This window comes from Hypanus sabinus, chromosome 4, assembly GCF_030144855.1.
Source record: "Hypanus sabinus isolate sHypSab1 chromosome 4, sHypSab1.hap1, whole genome shotgun sequence".
NCBI lineage: Eukaryota > Metazoa > Chordata > Chondrichthyes > Myliobatiformes > Dasyatidae > Hypanus > Hypanus sabinus.
Window position 1 is genome coordinate 167,430,419 of NC_082709.1, and position 23,820 is coordinate 167,454,238.

Here is a 23,820-nt window from a genome sequence, read left to right on the forward strand (position 1 = left end):
CGTGCCTGTTTTCATCGTACCTGTACTTGGTCGTCCTTGTACATGTGACAACAAACTCCACCGAGTGACTCTGTGTTTGGCTTTGCACTTTATGTTCAATGACAAGGCTGTTGGACGCCTAGCATTCTGTTCCATACAAACCAGCCAAATGGAACAGAAAACAATCCGCTGCAGGAAGTCAGCAGGTCGAGCAGCATCTGTGGAGGGAAACTGTCAAGGCTTTGGGTCAAGGTTCGAAGTAAATGTACTATCAAAGTACGTATGATACCATATACAATGCCGAGATTCATTTTCTTGCAATATACTCAACAAATTTTTCTTTTTTGCGAAGAAGAAGAAGAATTTCAGGATGTATACAGTATACATTTCTCTGACATTAAGTGTACCTATTGAAACCCACAAAATAACAACCGTAGCAGGACCAATGAAAGACCGCAACAAGTTGGGTGTTCAATCAGTGTGCAAGAGGCAACAAACTGTGCAGTACAAAAAGAAAGAAATAGTAAATAAGCAATCAATATCAAAAACGTGAGATGATGAGTCCTTGAAAGTGAAGTTCATATGTTGTGGGAACATTTCAATGATGAGGCGAATGAAGTTATCCCCTTGGTTCAAGAGCCTGGTGGTTGAGGAATGATACTGTTCCTGAACCTGGTGGTGTGAGTCCTGAGGCTCCTGTACCTCCTTCATGTTGAGATCACATGTCAGATTCAGATTCATTTATCTATCACATGTACATCGAAACATACAGTGCACTGAGTTGGCTGTGTTGACAACCGAGAGAGCCTGGAAACAGTCTGCCAGTCATGCCCCACATAGTATGTTCAGCAGAACAATGAAGCACAGCAACAAACCAAACAATAGTAACAGAACAAGAACAGCAAAACAAGCCCATTTCCTTTTCTAGCAGCAAACACAAAATGCTGGAGGAACTCAGCAGGCCAGGCAGATTCTATGGAAAAAAGTACAGTTGACATTTTGGGCTGAAACACTTCAGCAGGACCCTCCAAAACTCCACACTCACCAATAATGGGACCCCAAACTCCAGGCCTCGAACTCCACACTCGCCAATGATGGGACCCCAAACTTCATGCCCTGAACTGCACACTCACCGATGATGGGACCCCAAACTTCATGCCCTGAACTGTACACTCACCGATGATGGGATCCTAAACTCCAGGCCTCGAACTCCACACTCACCGATGATGGGACCCCAAACTCCATGCCTCGAACTCCACACTCACCGATGATGGAACCCCAAACTTCATGCCCTGAACTGCACACTCACCGATGATGGGACCCCAAACTTCATGCCCTGAACTGCATACTCACCGATGATAGGACCCCAAACTTCATGCCCTGAACTGTACACTCACCGATGATGGGATCCCAAACTCCAGGCCCTGAACTGTACACTCACCGATGATGGGATCCCAAACTCCATGCCTCAAACTCCACACTCACCGATGATGGGACCCGAAACTTCATGCCCTGAACTGTACACTCACCGATGATGGGACCCCAAACTTCATGCCCTGAACTCTGCACTCACCGATGAAGGGACCCCAAACTCCAGGCCCTGAACTGTACACTCACCGATGATGGGACCCCAAGCTCCATGCCCTGAACTCTGCACTCACCGATGATGGGACCCTGAACTCTGTACTCACCGATGATGGGACCCTGAACTCCAGGCCCTGAACTCTGCACTCACCGATGATGGGATCCCAAACTCCAGGCCCTGAACTGTACACTCACCGATGATGGGATCCCAAACTCCATGCCCTGAACTCTGCACTCACCGATGATGGGACCCTGAACTCCAGGCCCTGAACTCTGCACTCACCGATGATGGGATCCCAAACTCCATGCCCTGAACTGTACACTCACCGATGATGGGACCCCAAACTCCATACCTCAAACTCCACACTCACCGATGATGGGATCCCAAACTTCATGCCCTGAACTGTACACTCACCGATGATGGGACCCCAAACTTCATGCCCTGAACTGTACATTCACCGATGATGGGACCCCAAACTTCATGCCCTGAACTGTACACTCACCGATGATGGGACCCCAAACTTCATGCCCTGAACTGTACACTCACCGATGATGGGACCCCAAACTCCAGGCACTGAACTCTGCACTCACTGATGATGGGACCCTGAACTCCAGGCCCTGAACTGTACACTCACCAATGATGGGACCCCAAACTCCATGCCCTGAACTCTGCACTCACCGATGATGGGACCCTGAACTCCAGGCCCTGAACTGTACACTCACCGATGATGGGACCCCAAACTTCATGCCCTGAACTGTACACTCACCAATGATGGGACCTCAAACTTCATGCCCTGAACTCTGCACTCACCGATGTTGGGACCCTGAACTGTACACTCACCGATGATGGGACCCTGAAATCCATGCCCCGAACTGCACACTCACCGATGATGGGACCCTGAACTCCAGGCCTTGAACTCAGGACTGAGAGCAGAGAGAAAATGGAAAGAGTGGACGAAACATTCTTCCAACTTCACTCCATGATCCTTTGTTGACCTGAAGACTGATGATCCCAGACACTGACATTCCACCAACACACACTCGGAGCTGAGGATAACCCCCTCGCTGCAGTTCTTATAACAGGTGCCAGATCACAGGCGGGGACGTGTTGGATCAGGGACACACACGCCTCTTATTACCCCCTAAATCCTCAGACAGTGATAATTCCCTCTGACCCTAGCTGTACAGAAAGATAGCCACTAAGCCTGTAGGTTAGGGTATCGGGGCCAGGGGCAAGAGATAAGCTGGTTTAACTCACTGCTCGGCAAGCTTTACTCAGCTCTGCTTTGAACTGAGGCTGTGGTCTGCAACTGGACAGGCTGCAGTGATAACTGGCTTCATGGCCCAAGATTCACCCTTCTGAACTTGTTCTGAATGTTATTTGCTTACTTTTATTGTTTGTACGGTTTTTTTTCCCATATTGGTTGTATGACTGTTTTCTTTTTTTAAAATAGGTTCTATTGGGTTTCCTTGTTTAATGGTTGCCTGTAAGGAGACGAATTTCAAGGATGTATATGGTATACATACTTCGATAATAAATGTACTTTAAACTTTGAATAGGGTCTCCGCTTGCTTTTAGTGTCTGTATTAGACCTTGCAGGAAGACCACCACAGCTTTAACAGGCAGACCGCGGCCTCAAATTAAAACAGACTTCCCCGAGGTTTTAGCAAAGGCAGAACAGGGGAGGAGGAAAAGGAATTTCCACAGTCACTCTGATGCGTTCTCCATTTTACAGCGCAATGTGCGCAAAACACGTTATAAACCGTACAATACGCACACTCTGGTAGCAGCCTGCAGGTACGCAGCGCTGTGATAATTCTACAACCCTGCAAAGCTTGCTATCTGCAAATTCAAGGATCTACTCCTAACCTTCCCACTCCTGCAGATGGGTCTCGGCCCGAAATGTCGACTGTTTACCCATCTCCACAGATGCTGCCTGACCTGCGATTTCCTCCAGCATTTTTGTGAATGTGTTGCTTTGGATTTCCAGCATTTGCAGAATCTCTTGTGTTTATCTGTCCAGCCCTTCATTTAACTGACTTTCCCACGTTCGAACAACTTTAAGAAGCAATGTGTTGGCCCGGGTTCGCAAAAGAGAAAGCGCATGGCAAGAGCTGAGAGGCGGGGGTGGGGAGTCTTTCCAAAGTGGCATTCCTCCCGGGCAGTGACCGGAGGCAGCTGCTTTGAAAACACTTTACTGTCCCTCAGTGACAGAGATTGGCCACAGCATTGCATCGGTGCCAACGAACGTGCCAGTCCCATCTTGCTGCGCTTCCAAATGAATTCAATCCAAGAGCTGTTCGGAGCCCAACAGTCTTTTCCTCTTCCCAACCGGACTCATCGATAGCCGAAATATAAAGAATTAAATGGAGAAATAACATTCCTTTTAAATTAGACACACATGGAAAACAGAAACGAATTTATCTGTCGTGATTTGTTTTATTAATGTTTTCAAAACAAATAATACATTAAAATAATTTTAAAACTTGACATTAAATTTGCATTTTAAGATGTTTCACATATACGTGCGGTTGTCTGAAGACTTGCCGAAGCCCTTTGGTTTTCGGGATATGCTGCTCGGGTTTAATCCAGTGCGCAAAGTTTGCTCCACTTGACAGAAATTATCCTTAACTCGCAAGCCAAGACTTTCCCTGCGTGGTGCTGAAGAATGCCTTGATCTGCCGGGAGTTTTGCTCCGTGATGACTGCTTCGCCACTAACCTTTGAAGAATTTTGATTGTAATCCTGTTTCATTTCATAAATTATGCAGCCTCCATTTTAACCAACGGCAAATGACCTCCTGATGATTATTAATACAACTGATTCTGTGTCGGCCCTATCATACCCTGCCTGGAGAGGCTCCATCCTCATACCCCACCAACACATAGATGACCCTTGTCTTCTCTCCATTATTGGTCCTTCCTTCAGGCACAAGTGGCACTATTTTAAACTGAAACGGGAGGTAAGAGGCAATTTCACCCTAATTTGCCCATGGACCACTTTAACTGCAAGGTACACTCCTCCGTATTTATTGCAGGTTTGCGGCACCTGCGGCATCTTCCTTAGTGCCCTCAGCTTGGGAGGTGTGCCATCCCAGGATCACTTTCAACTCTGAAGCTGATACTGAATTTGACGATTGGATGCGGAGTCCACAGTGTTTTCAGGACAACGATTAGCCATCAGATGAATTAGGGTGACACCATGATCGAGTCCAGATGTTGGCATCCATTCATAACTCTCTGCCAACAGTTTCCCTCGGCAAGGAAGTATGCAGTGCTGGGTCAACATACACAAGGTGTATTCTAGCATCTCTGGGGAGGTTTGGGGGAGGAAGGGGTGCATGCCATGTTAGTAGTTGCATAAGAATTACTACTCAGCCAGCGTGTTTACCTTCTTGTTGAGATACGTGTCTTCTTTCTTCTCATCAGCATCCCTAAAACATGACTGAACTGAAGAAGCAGAGAGCCAATATTTACATTCCCTCAAATAATTAGCATTTCAGGGACATTACGCAGAAAATCAACAACCACTAACATTTCAACTTAGCCATCACAAATCCAAGACAACTATTCCCTATTGCCCCTCCCAACTCAAGGAATGTGCCCCTCTGACACACCAGCTGGTTTGGATGCCAGAAATGCACTCAGTTCAACTGCTGTTCATGAGTGTCTGGGATGTAATGAATCCAATAATTGGTGCTGTTAAATAGGCATCTGAATTGTCTTCCATATGCATCCATCAAACAGACTACTTCTAAATGAACAAGGATCTCGATTCCATAGCTCAGCATTTCAAAACATAGAGTTATCTTACAGATAAACTCTGACTGCTCAATTTCCCATGATCAACTAAAATGTATCATACTCAAGTTGATAAGTGAGACTTCATATATTTTAGAATGGTAAACTGTTCAGTTATAGTTACTTAGACATGATGAAGGTTTAGTCCCTGATAAATAATTTCCAAGATAGTAGACATACGGTTAAGTAACAGGTTAATACAATATTAACTGGTTAATCCTTAAAAGTAAACTTACCTCATTTTCTTTGTATTCTTCCTTCTTATTGAAGCAAATTCTTTCCTTGTATCAGTTCACAGATACATATATCCAATAATGCAGTGCCTTTCACATCCACAGAGTTTTTCAAAGCACTGTACGTCCAGTGAAATATATTCTGGTATTGCACTATGACAACACAAAGAAACACACAACCAACTTGTACGTATAAGTAAATGATTAGAGAGTCTGGTTATTTAAAACATTTTTTGAGGGAACAGTATTGGTCAGAATACCAGAGAAAATCCCCTTCGCTTCCTCAAATAGTGCCATTGAGTCACTGAGTTGTTAACACAGCTCACTCCACCACAGCCAACCAACAAGGCTGAAAGGGTCCCAGCTTAGTATCCCACCTCTAGCACGGTTTTGCACTACATTTTTGCAATGGGACTGAACTTAAGTGACTATGGACTGAAAAGGTACCCGTGCTTTTGGTGAGCTGGTGTCAGAATGCATCCAGTCCCAAGGGCCCCTACTTTGTCAGTGAATACTGGTGGACACACTGACCCGAATGACCATCATGCAAAGACCATTCTTCCCCTCGCTGGACAAGCCTTTCTCAGAAGGAATGCAGAATTGCAAGCTGATTCCTCTTTCCTAACTTCATGGGAACATGCGAACATCGACCAGCATGAATTAGATTTTAAAAAACTTTTATGATTTAACATCATCATTCCTGGATGCATACTGTCCCATTAAAGATGGCGTCTACCTTTACTTTCTGGAATAATTTAAACATCACTGTAGGATAAAAAGATCCAGAATTGAAGTAATAGGAATAGGCTGATAGATGAATAGACTGATAAAGAGTGATTGTTTATGACTCAGAGTTAAACTCTTAAAGCTTCTCCAGAGCGTGTTGCTTCTTGCTGGCTTCTCTGCATGGATTTTTAACATCTCTGCTCATCCATTGATGTCGAGGAGCTAGCAGACCTCCGAAGAAGCATCCTCTTATGGAATGGAGCCATGTGGGAGACTGGGAACAATTAACAGTGATATTCTATGGGGATAAGAGGGGGGGCGGATTCTTATTCTTTGACTGCCTCAGCCTTGCCAATGGCTATGTCGAAACACAATTCAAGAAGAAAGGAGAGACAAATGCTTCTTTTTCTTTCCACCCCCTTTGCTTTCGTTTCTTCTAATGTAACATCAAATGATTCCAAATTTTGTGGCACCAATTGCATGGAAATGAGCAGCAGACTTTGTGAAGGATAATAGGCTGAGAGTACGAGGAAGAATTCATGGAGCACATCTCACAAACATGCTGATTTTATTTACGGACATGCATCCAAACCATCGCAATAACGGTCTGTAAATGCTTTGTTGAAGCTTGCAGCCGATTGTCAGAGGTTAAAGCTTTAAGGGATTTCTTCTTTTCTGTGAGATTGCATGTATACATAGGAACAAAAAGAAAAGTTAGCAGCAGATGGATGGGTTAAATACTGATGTGGTTAACGATGAAGGAAATTCAAAACTTTGTTCACAGGATACTTGCAGTGAGGCAGCTGTTATACAACCAGTCCTACACCAACCTATCAATTAGGAGTACCAAACATTTGCATTGTCCGATTGAAAAAAAAAGGCGGTGTAAGCTTGTGATAAGAATAATGTGCCTTTTACCGACGCAGAATATTGACCTGCCTTTCAAATCTATGGACTGCAATTAGAATATAAAAGCACAAAATATATTTCCTTTTATAAATAACTGCTTGGATCGGGACATTGTGAAAAAGTGCTGCTACAGTTACCGGTGGTACCCTAGTCCAAGGTGAGTATTTAAACACTCTTGAACTTGGCTGAAACCCTTAACTTAACTGAGTAATTTTTATATCAAGGTATTCTATTCTGTAATCACTTATGGGCTAGATAATGCATCAATTAAACTGATTATATGGTTTAAAACCATAAAGTTTTTTCCAGTTTGCTACCTCTATCAGTGCCAGTATGGTACTTTCCCTACTCTTCAGGTGGGTTAAAGGCAGGCAGGTAATTCAACTGTGGGGAGACAATGTAGACAAATCTGACCTTCCTCATCTAATGGTCAGTCTCAGGTATGAGTAGGGGAAGTCCTGGGTCTCATCTGTGATTCACACTTCATTTCTTTTAACTTTAAATTAAATAGTTATTGAAAATGTAAAGTCTGTATTTCAACAAGTGAAACCAAAAAATCTGCAGCTCCTTAATTATTGAGGGATGAAATAATTGTGTACTAAAATCCCCTAAATAGAAAGTTCGAAACTTATTCTGAACAGGACTGATTCAAAGTTACCACAAGATCTTATTTATTTCATCCTGCATAAAGAAATTCTTTTGGATATATATAGCAAGATAATAAAATGGAGTATCTCTTTTTCTTTCTAGAGTGTATAAAGAATATGAAAGTTGCAAGGAAAGTTTAATGGCAGATTAAAGCAGCTCTTAAAGTAACACAGGCTCTTTGTACAAAATCATAACATTCTATTTGCATAATAAGCAAAAAGAGTCTATGAGTCAGTTTTGCAAACTCTAGCCTCTGCTATTTCCTGACTAAGCCAGGGGGAGGGCAGGTGGGGTGGGAAGGGCAATCTACAATAAGAAAAAAAGGCGACATCACACGGGACACATGATCAGTGACAGCCAATTAGGTTGAATTGTCAAAAGGGAACAGTTAAATTTGTAATTTTGGTTGTGTGAAACTCTTTGGGCCTCATAAACAACCACAGAACCACAAGTTGGGTGCAGACCAGTCACACAACAGTGGGTCCGGGATATTGGTCAGCAAACAGCAACTCATTCTGATTTAAACCACAGAGTGCCAAGCATTTCGTACAGTGGTAAGCATCATCTAACCACAACCAATCCACTATTTTTACATTTCAGACCTCAAAAAGTACCTTATCGTGTTGTTTGCAGTGCTGCAGAAGCTATGTGATAAGGTAAAAGGAAACTGCCAGAGATGAACGGTGCAGTGGAGAGTGCGACTCTTAAACTTTGTTGGTTTTGCTTTGAAAAGGTGGGAGACCTGTGCAGCCTGTTAGGACAACTTCACTGGACACCATGGCTTCGAACAGCATATTTGAGTCATTTCCTTCATATCAACAATGCTTCATGAGAGGTAAGCACCAGTGTTTAAAAATGATTCTATTCATGGTGAATGTTGAGAAAGTCCTTCAAAACAAAATGCAGAAAGGATGCTGTTATTTTGTGGTTGCCTGATGACAGGCTACTGAGTTCTTAGCTGATGCTTAACATATTTTATAACGTATTTATTTGTGGCTCCCAATTTTCTCCAGTTTAAAAATGCATTCCTGAAGTAATAAAATAGTTTGCTTTGAGCTCCATATTGCACAACATGATGCGAGGTTTGCCTAATGGTTTGCGAGAGTCAAACTTGCACTCTTTAGGGCTGACTAAAGAAAGACTGAAGGCTTTGGTTAAGCAATTTTGAAAACACTGAGTTAGTCACCCATGCCGGTACGGAAACAGAAGGACAAGATACGCGTTTGGAAACTTATGTCACTGCGAGTCACAAGCAGTTGTTGGGTGTTTTACAAAAAAAAACCTATCATTTAGGAAAGCAGAGTGAATGATGCATGAGCAACTCGCCTGAAGCAAGTATGGATATTTCTCTTTCTAAACTGTTGCTAAGTCTTTTGTCACTTCTCAAGCTTTGAGCAGGATTTGTATGGAAAGGGAGAAATTTTCTATTATCGTCTCATGGTAGTTGGATGATTTGTGCATTCCTACAGCATCATTCAGCTCTGTTGATTGGCCACAGTCTCTATTCAACCTTACTAATAACTCCCTAGGCTCACTGAACGACTGCTTCCTCAGTATTGTTAGCAGCCGGAGGAAGCAATATTCTTCAAATAATGAGAAAGACCTTCCTGGATTCAAGTTGCCTTTTTTTACCCCTTGTTTTGTTTCCCACTGTATCAACAGGAAAACTTATAGAGGAAATCTTTACAAGTTTGATAAGGTAATAAAAAGCAATGTATAAATAATCGGGCTTCACTTCTGCAGAATGCAGGCAGCTGGGGCACGATCTGCTGAACAGTTCAGAAGTTACGGACATTACTTAAGGCGCCATTTTTAACCCAGCACACTGGAGCTAAGTATAAGCAAACGAAAAAGCATAAAGGAGCTAGATTACCATTGATTGGTCTTCCTGATAGATGAACAAATCAAGAAAAAGTAATAATTACCGTAAGCAAGTTGCGTTGGCATGGAGTCATACTGAGTGCACTTAGAAAGTTAAGAGTGAAACCAGCATATTTAATCCATTGGTATTTGTGATAAACTTGTTTTTTTGGATTGGCTTCCCCTTTTCTGTTGCTTGTACACTGGACTCTGGTCAGCTTCGAGATATGAGGCAGAAACAGAAAACCTCCCAGACTCATACATGCTGGATAAATAACCACGTCTGTAGGCAATTTGTTTCTGCTGCAGTTTTCTCCAAGCTCTGCACGGCCCGGTCGACAGAAACATCTCGGGTGCCTCTCTCATCCCTTTTCTGCACAAACACTGCTGAAATTTATTGCCACAAATTGTTGGCAGCAGGGAAATAGCATGCACTTCTCGTCCCATATATTTCACTTTATCAGGTTGTGCAGTTCTCTCAGAAGGAAATCCATAATTCTTGTAGCACGATACTGTGTTAAAAATGAGAAAGGAGGGGAAAAAAACAATTGTTCTATTCCAAGAAAACACTGGAAGAAAGCTGACGCATGAATTGAGTGTGGTACACCACAAAGGATATGGGTCTTTTCTATCATACCGCACCAGGCTATCCCTTATGCTCTTCGACGAGGAAACTGCTGAAGTCACACCTTCCAATGAAACACTGCGCCTCAAGAGGACGGATGTTTTCAGTTTACAGTGAGTTTAAACATTAATCCTATTCAGTAAATACCTAATTGTGCAGGTAAAATTTCACTCAATGCTGCCCTGTGTTCAAGCAGAGCTTTCCCGATGCCTTGTAAACCGTTAAGTTTGTAAACTTCACAGACAAGCTTGCAATAAAGTTTTGAGTTTCTGGAGTCACAGAAAGAACCTGAAGACATGGCAAAGCTCTTTGCAGACAATGAAGACCTTTGGAATAGCTTCAGTGTTGTGTGATTCAGGAACCAATTTGTGATCAGTGAGGCATCCCAAAAAACTAGCCTAGTTTATTAGTTTTGCACTAGGGACAAATATTGAGCAGGTTAGCAAGGAGGAAATCCTATCTCTTTTGAATGTCCCCTGGAATATCCACAATCGGTTGCAATATGGAAGGGGCCTGGATTCAAAAGGTTGTCCAGAAGCTGATACTTACCTGGATCAAAGGCTTCAGTTGTCTTAAACTTAACTGTTGATTCTAAATGGACAAGATTAAATCAACTGGAATCCTCCTCCTGAGCAGTTTTCCTGGCGCTGATGACTTAAACCCTGGGCTTCAATACATGCTGTTCTCATTGCATCTACCCTGTTTCATGATACAACCAAATGATGTGCTGGCAACTTCTGAGGGGATCCTTGCAGATACTTCACTAACAGTGAGACATTCCATAATCTGAAAAACTTCAGGCTGTGGAATGAGCACAGGCTGGGAGGTTTAGGCTGAGTGAGACTGACTGGTTTAAGATCATATGTTCACTTAGAAACTACACCAGGATTGTACAATTCCATGGCACAAACACCAGTCAGAATTAGTGAAAACAGATGCCTTATTTTTGTGAATTACTTATTTTCCAATCACTGGCATCAGAAAAATGATTAAGTTGCAAGCCATCAGTGCACAGGAAATTGAAAAGAGGAATATAGGATTAAATTAATTCTTCTCAAAACTGCTATCTCTACAAAATTTACTCAAGGAACATTAAATTACTTAGCATAATAAACAGTTACCCTCCAGGAAATATGTTTACACACACACAAGTCATGCCAACTGTGCAATAAAGGACTCTAATGTTCGCCCAAATGCTGCAATGGCAGGGAAATTGTGCACTTATAGAGCGCCGTTCTCAGCCTCAAGAAAGCCTAAAGCATTCTGCAGACAAAGCACAACCTCTGAAATATACCCCAGGCACAAAACCGCTGCAGAAAACTTTGTGTGCAGCTAGGTACCACAATGAGATGCCGATAAATTCGACTTCAGGCTGTCTTGAGGGACAAATATTGGCCAAAAACGTTAGCTAAGGACCTGACTTATAATGCAAACACCACAACCTGTGCCAAGTTTAACTTTTGTTTATTAACTAGATTGTATATATCCAAATAACTTAATTGAAAAATGTTATATCGCAGCACCGAGAAGTAATAACATGTTGAGATTACCCGGTAATTAAGAGCTGGGTGGTGGTAAGCAGTTGCCTGAACTCATTTTGATGTGTGATTGAGTCAATGAACTCATTTAGTAAGATTTTATCCCCTCATTGGTCGGAAACATTGCTGACACTGTTCCGTGCTTCTGTACACACTAACCCACGCCCTTCTGAGGTAAACAAATTGGCTAGTCTCTCCATGTCCGTCGGGGTAAACTAACAACTTCATGTGGTGTGCAACAGAATCGCCACTAGTGTTAGCTCCATGGCTGCATGCGTTGTGAGGGACGCCATCCTCAATATATAACTCGTGCTGAAAAATCTGAACACTTTCATAAATAATATTCAGGTGACTCTTCAAAACATGGATAATAATGGATCAGTTCATGTTACTACTAAAGGTGGAGTTCAAGTTGTTTCGCTGCACCGACCGTGTGTTCCAGCAGTCCACACAGAGCTGGTTCTCTTGTTTTACAGTGCTTTTGGAGAGTAGAGTCTGAAGTCATGGGTACCATCTGAATGGAATCACTTTGTCTGAACCCACGTGGCCATAACCATTATCTGTCAGGATCCTATGTGACATTTGAGCCCTGTTTATAGTTATGGATATGCACATGGCACCTATATGAAGGCATCTTGGATTTCCTGAGTCCATGGAGAAGGGCTGTGGTTGCACACTACAGATGCTGATGTAAACTGGATTATATTAGTTTTCTAGTTCTGGAACTGAATGTGAAGCATGGCCACTTAATCAAGCAGAAACACAGTCAAGTTCTGTTTGGCATTTAAGGAATAGTGGCTAATTTGTTAATCCTCTCCCACTATATGGTTTTCCAATAGCAATATGCTAATTCAGAAGTGCAAACTTGTATTATTCCACGTGGAGGTGGATAGCCCAAGGGAAATTTGAGGCAGCTTTATTTGAATCAAGACACCATACTCTTTAAAGCTTTCGGCATGTGCTGGAGCTGACTAATTCCTGAAGCAGGTATTTGTGTTTCCAACTTTTGCAGCTGGCTTCCTGCACCCTTTGTCTACAACCTGGTGCCAGCCGTGGGTAGCACTCTCATTCTGAATGGAAGTCCTGATCACTCTTCATTTGGAATGGGAGTGAATGAATGAACAATTCCAAACTGAAGGCCATATCTTAGTTGGTGACATCCTTCAGATGTTATCTGGGGTCTGCTACTCCCTTCTTCTTCTTGTGGGTGTGAAACATCCCACTGCACTGTTTGAATGAAGAGTAACCAATATATCTTTTACTTTACTATTTTGTACTGGGCAGCCAGAGCCATCCACATCACCGAGTACCTTACGTGGTCTGCATACACCAGCTGCATGGTGAAAAAGGCACAACAGCGCCTCTTTCACCTCAGACGGTTCAGGAAGTTTGGTGTGAGCCCCCATATCCTAAGAACTTTCTATAGGAGCACAACTGAGAGCATCCTGACTGACTGCATCACTGCCTGGTATGGGAACTGTACTTCCCTTATTCGCAGGACTCTTCAGGGAGTGGTGTGGACAGCCCTTGCATCTGTAGTTGTGAACTTCCCATAATTCAGGACATTTACAGGGACAGGTATGTAAAAAGGGCCCGTAAGATCATTGTGGACTCAAGTCATCCCAATCACAATCTATTCCAGCTGCTGCCATCCAGGAAGCAGTACCACAGCATAAAAGCCAGGACCAACAGGTTCTGGGGCAGCTTCTTCCACCAGGCCATCAGACTGATGAACTCACGCTGCCTTGAGTGTACTCTATATTACACTGACTATTCTATCCATTATAAATTATTATAAATTACTATGATTGCACATTGCACATTTCGATGGAGATGTAAGGTTAAGATTTTTACTCCTCATGTATGTGAAGGGTGCAAGAAATAAAGTCAATTCATTTTCCTAAGGCTGCAATGGCTAACATATGAGGACATAATTTTAAGATGATGGGAGCAGAGTATAAGGAGGTAATATTAGAATTACGTTTGTTCTTGTAGTGGCAAGTGTGTGGAACACACAGCCAGGAGTTGGTGGTAGAGACAGACAATATTAGGGACATTTAAGACATGAATGAATGAAAAATGGAGGCCTATGTAGGAGCGAGGAGTTAGATTGATCTTGGAGAATATTAAAAGGCTGGCACAACATTGTGAGTTGTTCTGTGCTGTAATGTTCTAAGCTATATAACCAAATCATCATTTGTTCTTCCACCGGTATCACTGGGTCAGCTTTACAATGTTGTTAGTGTAATCTTGAACCATGCAAGGAGGCAGTCTCCTTAAATACATCCAGTGTTAAATACTCCTCACTGCAAATTGGATCTCATGACTGTGAAGTTGCTCCATTGTCCTCCAGGTTCCCGTAGTGAAGCTGTCCTGCACGTTTCTCTGTTCTATCCAAATTGTGCCTTCCCTGTCAAATGAAATTTTTTGTCGATTTTCTCCCACTGCCTGTTGTGCTTTTCCCAAAACACGAGAAGTGACATAACAGGTGTTGGCAAAAACTTATGACCTAGGGAAATAGAAATGCAAACAATATGAGGAAACCTAAGAGGAAAAGAATAAGAAAATCAGTTATAAAAGAAAACAAGGCAAAATTGAAATGGTGGCTATAACTATTTGTAGAATATTCAGTAGGAAGCTAAAGAGATGATATAATAACCAATGTCAACTCTCATTCTTGCTTGATTTATTAGGAAATATTGTAACACATCAGTTCCCCCTCCCCCATTTTCTACTCTGTAATACAACCATTTTGTCAACGATTCTACAATTGATAACATTTACATTATACTAAGGTTTGGAAATGGATTATTTGGCCCAAGGGCCCATATTTCAGAATCAGAATCAGGTTTATCATCACCGGCATGTGACATGAAATTTGTTAACTTAGCAGCAGCAGTTCAATGCAATACATAATCTAGCAGACAAAAAAAATAAGTAAAATAAAAATAATAATAAGTAAACAAGTAAATCAATTACATGTATACAATTGATTTTTTTTAAAATGTGCAAAAACAGAAATACTGTATTTTTTTTAAAAAGTGAGGTAGTGTCCAAAGATACAATGCCCATTTAGGAATCAGATGGCAGAGGGGAAGAAGCTGTTCCTGAATCACTGAGTGTGTGCCTTCAGGCTTCTGTATCTCCTACCTGATGGTAACAGTGAGAAAAGGGCATGCCCTGGGTGCTGGAGGTCTTTAATAATGGACGCTGCCTTTCTGAGACACCGCTCCCTAATGATGCCTTGGGTATTTTGTAGGCTAGTACCCAAGATAGAGCTAACTAGATGTACAACCATCTGCAGCTTCCTTCAGTCCTGTGCAGTAGCCCCTCCATACCAGACAGTATTTTCAGTATTTTCATACAGCTTGTCAGTATTTTCTCCACGGTACAACTATAGAAGTTTCTGAGTGTATTTGTTGACCATGCCAAATCTCTTCAAACCCTCTAATTAATTCTATCTGCTGTCTTGCCTTCTTTATGGCTATATCGATATGTTGGGACCAGGTTAGATCCTCAGAGATCTTGACAGCCAGGAACTTGAAGCTGCTCACTCTCTCCACTTCAGATCCCTCTATGAGGATTGGTATGTGTTCCTTCGTCTTACCTTTCCTGAAGTTCACAATCAGCTCTTTTGCCTTACTGACATAGAGTACTATGTTGTTACTGCGGCACCATTCCACTAGTTGGAAAATCTTACTCCTGTACTCCCTCTCGTCTCCACCTGAGATTCTACCAACAATGGTTGTATCATCAGCAAATTTGTAGGTGGAATTTGAGCTATGCCTAGCCACACAGTCATGTGTATATAGAGAGTGGAGCAGTGGGCTAAGCACACATTGCTGAGGTGTGCCAGTGTTGATTGTTAGCAATGAGCATATGTTATCACCAATCCACACAGTTTGTGGTCTTCCAGTTAGGAGGTCGAGGATCCTATTGCAGATTGAGGTACAGAGGCCCAAGTTCTGCAACTTCTCAATCAGGATTGTGGGAACGATGGTATTAAATGTTGAGCTATAGTCGATAGAAGTGTTTGTGTTGTCCAGGTGGTCTAAAGTCGTGTGAAGAGCCATTGAGATTGCATCTACCTTTGACCTTTGTGGCAATAGGCAAAGGTTGAGGCATCTTCTCAGCATTGTAACATAATTTGTCAAAGCAATGGCCACTCTTATGCTCTCATGGTTTCTTCCCTTAAACAGCTGGACCTTCACAGCAATTTCATGAATATTAGTTTGGTCATTTAGGACTGGTTTATTTCAATTTCTGAGTTGGTCCTGTAGCGTTTTGAATGGCTCTTCCTTACTACTCCAGGTCTCTGAATGATAGTTGCGTATTTCTGAAGCTATAATCGTGCAAAATTCGGTTGAAGTTCTTGATCATTTTAGTATTGTGCAGCTTCTTCCTACTTCATGATGGACATTTCACCTACCCATTTTGCCCTGTAGTTATTTCTCATCCCAGTTGGAGAATATAATCAGAACTGATTGAACTCTAACCTGAGCAGTTTCAAGACAGTTTACAGCCTCCTCCTGTTTCCAGTTTCCATTTGGTAGTCTGCAAATGAAATTTTGTCTGTTGTTTTTTTTGCCGATTTATTTAGTTGTTGTCATGGACTTTCTAAATTCAGTCCCCAATACCATCACTGTCATCTGAAGAGAGTGACTTCAAAAGGATAATACTGATTTTCAGAGTTAAAAACAAAGATGTTACTGATAGAACCTTTGAGTTTGATTCACTCAGTGAATGAGACAGATTACACAGACCTTTGACAACAATATGCCCATTGCTGATGATGGATGTCGGCTCAAAACATCTCAGCTGATAATTCTTTTCCATAGATGCTTCCTGAGCTGCTGAGTTCCTCTAGCATTTTGTCTGTGTCACTCTGGATTTCCAGCATCTGCAGAAAATCTTGTCTTCATGCATTGCATTAATTACCTTTGCCCCCATCTATGTTGTCTACCCCACAATATCTATTCCACATCACAGCCTCAACCTCACTGAAAATGGTTGAATTACAAAATGGAAATAAATTCAAGTATCTTCTTAGTATGTAATAGCTGCTTATTTAAAAGCCCACCCCAATCAGTCCAGAACGATGTTGGTTGAGCAGATTGGGACAAATTTAAGGATTTAAAATGAAAGTTTCATTTAAGATAACAGTGTGCGCAATACGTTTCCATTGAGTTCAGTATGCTTAAATTCAGAGACAGCAGTTTAAAGTTGTGTCTAAATATTAACACCAATGAAGGCAGTTCCTTTCCAAACTTGTCAGTCAAGACCTTCCTGAGGCCAGTATTCAAAAACAGTTGTAATAAATTTGTCTTTGTATCCCTACGCAAAATGTAAATGAGAATGGAATCTGTACAAGGCTGTATCAATTATGCAAATATGCAGAGGCTGAGTAACACCTGGGCGGACATGGTATGCTCCATTTCAAAGCTCAGTCACATCCAGAAGGAACAGGATCTGCCAGCTTCGATATTCAACACAAGATACTAGACAGATGCTGCAGACCTGTCAGCATCTGACAGAAAATAGTTCATCCATAAGTAAAACTAGACTTGGGAAATAGCTGTCACTTATGGAAGCCTCGGGGCATTCACACCCATTGATACCGATAATTGAGCAGTCAGTTACAATAAGCCACTTCGATGTCGAGTGAATCTTGTAAGTACGCTTCTTGCTTCAGGAGTTTGTGAATTCAGATTCTCATTGGGGCTTAAACAAAATGTGCTGGCTGAAACTCCAGAATAGTACAATGTTCCCTGCCAAAGACCTTATCTCCAATGTGCAATGCTAAACTATGTGAGAGCAGCATCACCATTTACTCCCAGATTTGAAATTCAGTTCCATTCTTTAGAGACAGATTACACATCTAACACATTACCAAACACATTTGGCTGTTACACATCTATTGTCAGAGAAGTACTTGCATAAATAGGTAAACCACCTTCATACAAGCAAGGACAGAAAACAGGGCCAAGTGAGTATACTTATTTATTCAGTAAGTTATGGGTCAAAGTATTTGGTGATTACATTTCTAATTCTTCTGGCTTCAGTCTTGTTGCTGTCTGTTCTGAAATTGTTAGATTGCACGGGGGGTTGCGTTCAGGAAAACAATGAAATGGCGCGCTGCCATCTGACAAAAGTTTTCAGATTTCTCCGGTTACCCCGTCCACACTGATCTGCCCAAGCGGCGTTTTCAAAATTACACACCTTGGACAGCGTTTCTGAAAAGCTCTGGTTTCCAGGGACGAAAATGCTGTTTTAGTGTGGATGAAGGGTAAAAACAAAGAGAAAAAGCTTTGGTTACAGATTTGTCCAGTGTAGTGTAGACGTAGCATGAGTCACTGAACCTATGAGGCAGCTGCTCTAATAGCTGCATTATTCACTATCCCAAAGTTGTTCTGAAGAAAGGTCGGGCCCATGGAAATGTATGTAAATTAGAGACTTCAGTACTTCCTGTTGAAAGACTGTATCTCAGTGTATTTGGCTGAAGACCATTAACCAATGTAAAGGCAAGGAAGTCACAACAGGTCAAGTGACCTTGACAGAGAGAATTGGAAAGGTTCTGGTTCTAACATTCCTTTTGCCTACTGGTTCCACCAGGCATGCTTTGTTTCCAATATTTAATGTTTGTAATTAATATTAAAAGAATCATATTTGAAAACATATGTTAGATCAAAATGAGAGATCAATATTATTCCTACAGTCCAATATTCAGATTTTGCATATGAGCCCAGAAGTTACCTTTGGTGGCATTACCAGATATGTAACTGTTAATTTATTTATTAGAATACAGCCTGGACTAGGCTCTACACGAGGAAATCTGCAGATGCTGGAAATTCAAACAACAACACACACAAAATGCTGGTGGAACACAGCAGGCCAGGCAGCATCTATAAGGAGAAGCACTGTCGACGTTTCCGGCTGAGACCTTTCGTCGGACTAGGCTCTTCTGGCTCTTCAAACTGTGCCACCCAACAGCCCTCTATATAACCTTGGCCTCATCACAGAACAATTTACAATGACCAATTAACCTACTAACCTGTAGGTTTTTGGACTGTGGGAGGAAACCAGAATAGCTGGAGAAAACCCACACATTCCATGGGGAGAACTTACAGACTCCTCACAGATGTTGGAGTTGAACTCAGAAATCCAACGCCCAAACTGTAATAGCGTTGCGCTAATCACTATGCTACCATAGTGACTGTTCCCTGCTGTTGCATGGAATGGTGTCCCTTTTTCTACTGCATCAGTAGAGGCACCAAACCATTGCAAGTAAACATCTGTGCCTGCATTAAACTAAGAGAGGAACATGATACAAGTGTATTGCATGTTCAGCTACTGTGTACCAACAGTTACTACCAAACTCTTCTTTAACCTTCTCGCTACCTAAACTATTATCAGATACTTATCCTAAGTAGTACAATTAGATCCTGTTTCAAGAGGCATCAAACCTACCTCAGCCACTCATTTAAAAAAAAGGTGTTAACTACTTAATACAAAGGCTAGTCTCTGTGGTTATTGTAATTTTTTTATATACTTGCCTGACCCTTACAGCATCTACTAAAACACCTTCCTTTTAATGTTCCCCCGGCTATGAAATCCCGTGAATAAAAATTCCTTTGTGCTTTGTGAGGAGTCAGGTTTCATGCAGCTTGCTGGCTGGATGATATTGCATAAAGGCTCATACTTCTCCATTTCCTAGGTGTTCATCCATTCTAGCAGTGTCAAAAGCTGTTCATTACAGCTGTTCAGACCCAGCACCAGCCACTATTATTGTAGTTGCAAGTGTCAAAAGAGTATACTTTACAGAGTACAGAAGTGATATCATGAAAGAGGCTATATAGTTTTGTGGGTCTTTAACTGATGTAATTAGATTTTATAAAATCCTGCATAATACATTTCTTTAGTAGGTTAATTGTCCTTAATCCATTTCCCTCTCCAATTACCTCTCTCTTGAGGACACAATGTGCAGCAGTATCAGGTGCAGCAGTATTTTGCGCGGGTGGTAATTCAACATGTCTAAGTGGAAGAGTGTTCACCATGGGAACAAGCCTCCCCACCCTCAAGGACATCTTCTAAAAGGCTTTGCTTCAAGAAGGCTGTAGCCATCATTAAAGACCCCAGCACCAGAGACATGCCCTCTTCTCATTACTACCATCAGAGAGGAGGTACAAGAGCCTGAAGACTCACTCAACAATTTAGGAACTTCCACATTGTTGTCAGATTTCTGAATGGTCCACGCACACTTCCTCACAGTTTGTCTTTTGTATATTTTTATAGACTGGACCAAACGTTTCACAGTTAAGTAGGATTGCTAGGGATTGCCCTGTTAGAGATTACACAAGGTAAATCATGGCTTGAGTTGTGGGCATAAGTGTTGCTAGAAGCTGGTGTGAGATTTTCCACTGTTGTCCAGGAATCAGCAAAATTGGCCACTGACTATGTTTGCCCTAATACAGAGAGATAAGATTTTCCACTGTGCTCTTGGTGACAAAGATTGATCTGAATGAAAGTTAAAGGCCTTGCAGCCCTCATAATTTTTCAATTGTTGGAGAATTTGGAGAGCAATCAGTTTTTCCATGTGCACACACATATACCCTCACTGAGGGGTCAGCAGTGGAAGGAGTGAATAGTGTGGCCATTGACATCTTAGAGGATCTACCTTGGGCCCAACAAATTGATGCTATCCTGAAGAAGGTATGCCAATGACTCTACTTCATTAGGAGTTTGAGCCGATTTTGTATGTCACCAAAGACTCTAGCAAATTTCTACACATGCTCCATGAACAGCATTCTGGTAGGTTGTGTCCCCATTTGATGCAGTCTCCAATGCACAATGATTGCAAGAGCCTGCAGAGAGTTGTAGACCCAGCCAGCTCCAAAGGTTGGAAGTGCATACAAGATGCTGTAGGATCTCAGCAGTTCAGAGAGCATCTATGGAAATGAATAAACTTTGAAAGTTACGGGCTGAGTCCTGACGAAGGATCTTAATCCAAAAAGCAAACTGTTTATCCATTTCCATAGATACCATTTGATCTGCTCAGTGCCTACAGCGTTTTGTGTGTATGGCACTGGATTTCCAGCATCTGTAAAATCTCTTGTGTTCTTTGTGGGAATAGGGCTCCCCACCATCAAGAACATCTTCTAAAAGGCTTTGCTTCAAGAAGGCTGTAGCCATCATTAAGGACCCCAGCATCTGAAACATGCCCTCTTCTCATTACTACCATCAGGGAGGAGGTACAAGAGCCTGAAGACTCACTCAACAATTTAGGAACTTCCACATTGTTGTCAGATTTCTGAATAGTCCATGAATGCTTCTTCACTGTTTGTCGTTTGCATTATATATTTTTATTGTAACTTACAGTAATTTATAGTAAATGTGTCTTGTATTGTACTGCTGCCACAAAACAACAAAATTCATAACATATGTCAGTGACAATAAACCTGATTCTGATTCTGCTATGAACACCAGCTCGCAGAAGTTAACCTCCAATTTAGAAAAGCTTCCTGCTGACTTCTAATGCAAAGAGCATGGGATTAAAAGGATTGTAGATTGAACTGTCATTTTAAAGACTGGTCTTTGTCCTGGTTTGGAAATCTCCAGTAAGATTACTCATAGAGAAAAAGCAATTTTTAAAAATTGTGTACATGGTGCCCATTGTGGCCTCAGCTTGTCTCAGTGAACTAGTTCTGTCGAGTTGTCACTGGCGTAACATGGGTAACAATAGTGCACTTATGCCTATTAGATTCAACATTTACAATGCAATACCACCCAGACAAAGGGACAGAAGTTTAATCTCTTTGCTTGAGGCAAAACACACAGTAGACTAGGTAGCAATGATTGAGGGGAAAGCACCAAGTACATCAACTAAGCTTGTCCAATATGAGCACCAACAGAAGCTGAAACCAAACTGCATACTTACGAGGAATATCAAGGACATACAGGACTGTGCAAAAGTTTTAGGCACATGTGAAAACATTCTGTAAAGCAAAGATGCTTTCAGAAATGAAAAAATGAAAAATTTCTAAATAGCAAAAAAATACTATAGGGAGCAGTAAACAGTAAAAAACAAAATCAGATCTATAATTGGTGTGACCACCATTTGCCATTAAAGCTGCATCAATTCTCTTAGGTACATTGTTGTGCAGTTTTATAACAAAATCAGCTGGCAAATTGTTCCGAGTATCGTGGAGAACTTGCCATAGACCTTCTACCGGATTTGGCTGTCTCACTTGCTTCTTTCTGTCCAGATAATCCCAGACAGCCTCAATGATGTTGAGTTCAGAACTCTGTGAAGGCCATAGCGTCAGAAACCATATTAAAAGAAATCTAAGGTGCCCGAGACTTTTGCACAGTACTGTACACATTTGGGTTTCATGATGCTAATTGAGGGGTAGATATTGGACAGAACATTTTGATTGTGAATGACTGAATACCTATCTTGAAGAAGCTCCATACTTGATGTAGCATCATCACCAGTCTGCCACGCAGATATGTTGTTGTAGTTACAGGGGAGAACTGGACACTGGCACGACTGTTAGCACTCCTGCTTCACAGCTCTGGGGAATTGGTTCAATCCTGACCGTGGGGTTTGCACGGTTTCCCTGTGACCACATGGGTTTCCTCTGGGTGTACTGGTTTCTTCCCACATTCCAAAGATGTGGGTTGGTAGGTTAATTTAGCAAATTGCCCCTTGTGTGCAGGTGAGCAGTCAAATTGGACGGGAATGCTGGGCATGGGTGGAGGATAAAATGCCATTACTGTAAATAGGCACTTTAGAGTTTAAAACTCAGAGTAAATTTATTATCACAGTACGTATATGTCACCATATACTACCTCGAGATTCACTTTCTTGTAGGATTCACAGTAGAATGGAAAAATACCATAGAATCAATAAAAAACTACATAGGTTAACACACACTCTGGAAGCCAAGGAGCCTGGTTCAATGCTGATTCAATGATTCTGTCAATCTGAATAATTCTAAGCACAGCAATGGCTTATTTTGAATGCAGAATATGACAATTATGATAGAATCATTTTCCTTGGTCTTTCTGTGAATGATTGTCATCTTCTCTGAAATCTCTTCCAGGCTCCAAGTCTTAAGAACTCTGCGCTACTTCTGTCCCAAGCACCCCAATGGTCTTAGTTCCACCATTACTAGCTGTGCTGGTAGTTACCAGGAACCTAAACTGATGAAATTTTTCACAAAACCTCTTCACATCTTTATCTCCTTCCCTTTAAAGCACTCCTTCAACCTACATATTTGACAATTCTTTTCATCATCTTTTCTAGCCTTCCCTGTATTGGCTCAGTGTAAGTTTATTTGTAATGATGCACTGTAGCTGTCAATTACCTTAGGGAGTTTTATGACATTAGAAATGCTGCAGAACATAGAACTTTACAGCACAATGTGGGCCTTTCATCCCACAATGTGGTGCCATCAATTTAACTTACTCTAAGATCAATCTTGCCCTTTCCTCCTACACAGTCCTCCATTTATCTATCATCCACGTGTCTATCTAAGAGATTATTAAAAGTACAAAACATACTTGATTTGAACGTGCACTACATAGTCAAGAAGAACATAAAGGTTAAATATGTAGTAAAGGTTATGTCTGTTGCCTCCCAGTGCTCACTGAAATCAGGCAATGGTACTAGAAAGCTTTTCATGCAACATTGTAAGTGCGATGGGCATTGTAGTCTGTGTGTCAATTTGGGAACACAATAAAAATTGCATCTTAAGAGCAAGCAACTCACTATTATGACCTGAATGGGAAGGGAGGAGATCAGGATAGAAAAGGCCCAAATTTATCTTGTTTATTCTTGATCACACAATGAAAAAAGGTTTCAAAGTATTTCCTTTGTCCTCTGGCAGCCATGTTTCATCCACTGAGTTGGCTCTTAA

At 41.7% G+C, this 23,820-nt stretch overlaps 1 protein-coding gene across 3 annotated transcripts in view; it reads left to right on the top strand.

Moving 5' to 3' along the window:
* Positions 1 to 7,292: 7,292 nt before the first annotated feature.
* The window catches only part of runx1 (RUNX family transcription factor 1), a 221,758-nt gene continuing 205,230 nt past the window's right edge, over positions 7,293 to 23,820 (top strand). For 2 of the 3 annotated variants that reach the window (XM_059968725.1, XM_059968727.1), the window contains exons 1-2: positions 8,316 to 8,433; positions 8,613 to 8,714. In XM_059968725.1, coding sequence (XP_059824708.1) covers positions 8,657 to 8,714 — 58 coding nt within the window. In that variant the 5' untranslated portion in view covers positions 8,316 to 8,433; positions 8,613 to 8,656. Of the gene's footprint in view, positions 7,389 to 8,315; positions 8,434 to 8,612; positions 8,715 to 23,820 lie in introns of those variants that run through there. The other variant, XM_059968726.1, reaches the window with a different exon arrangement.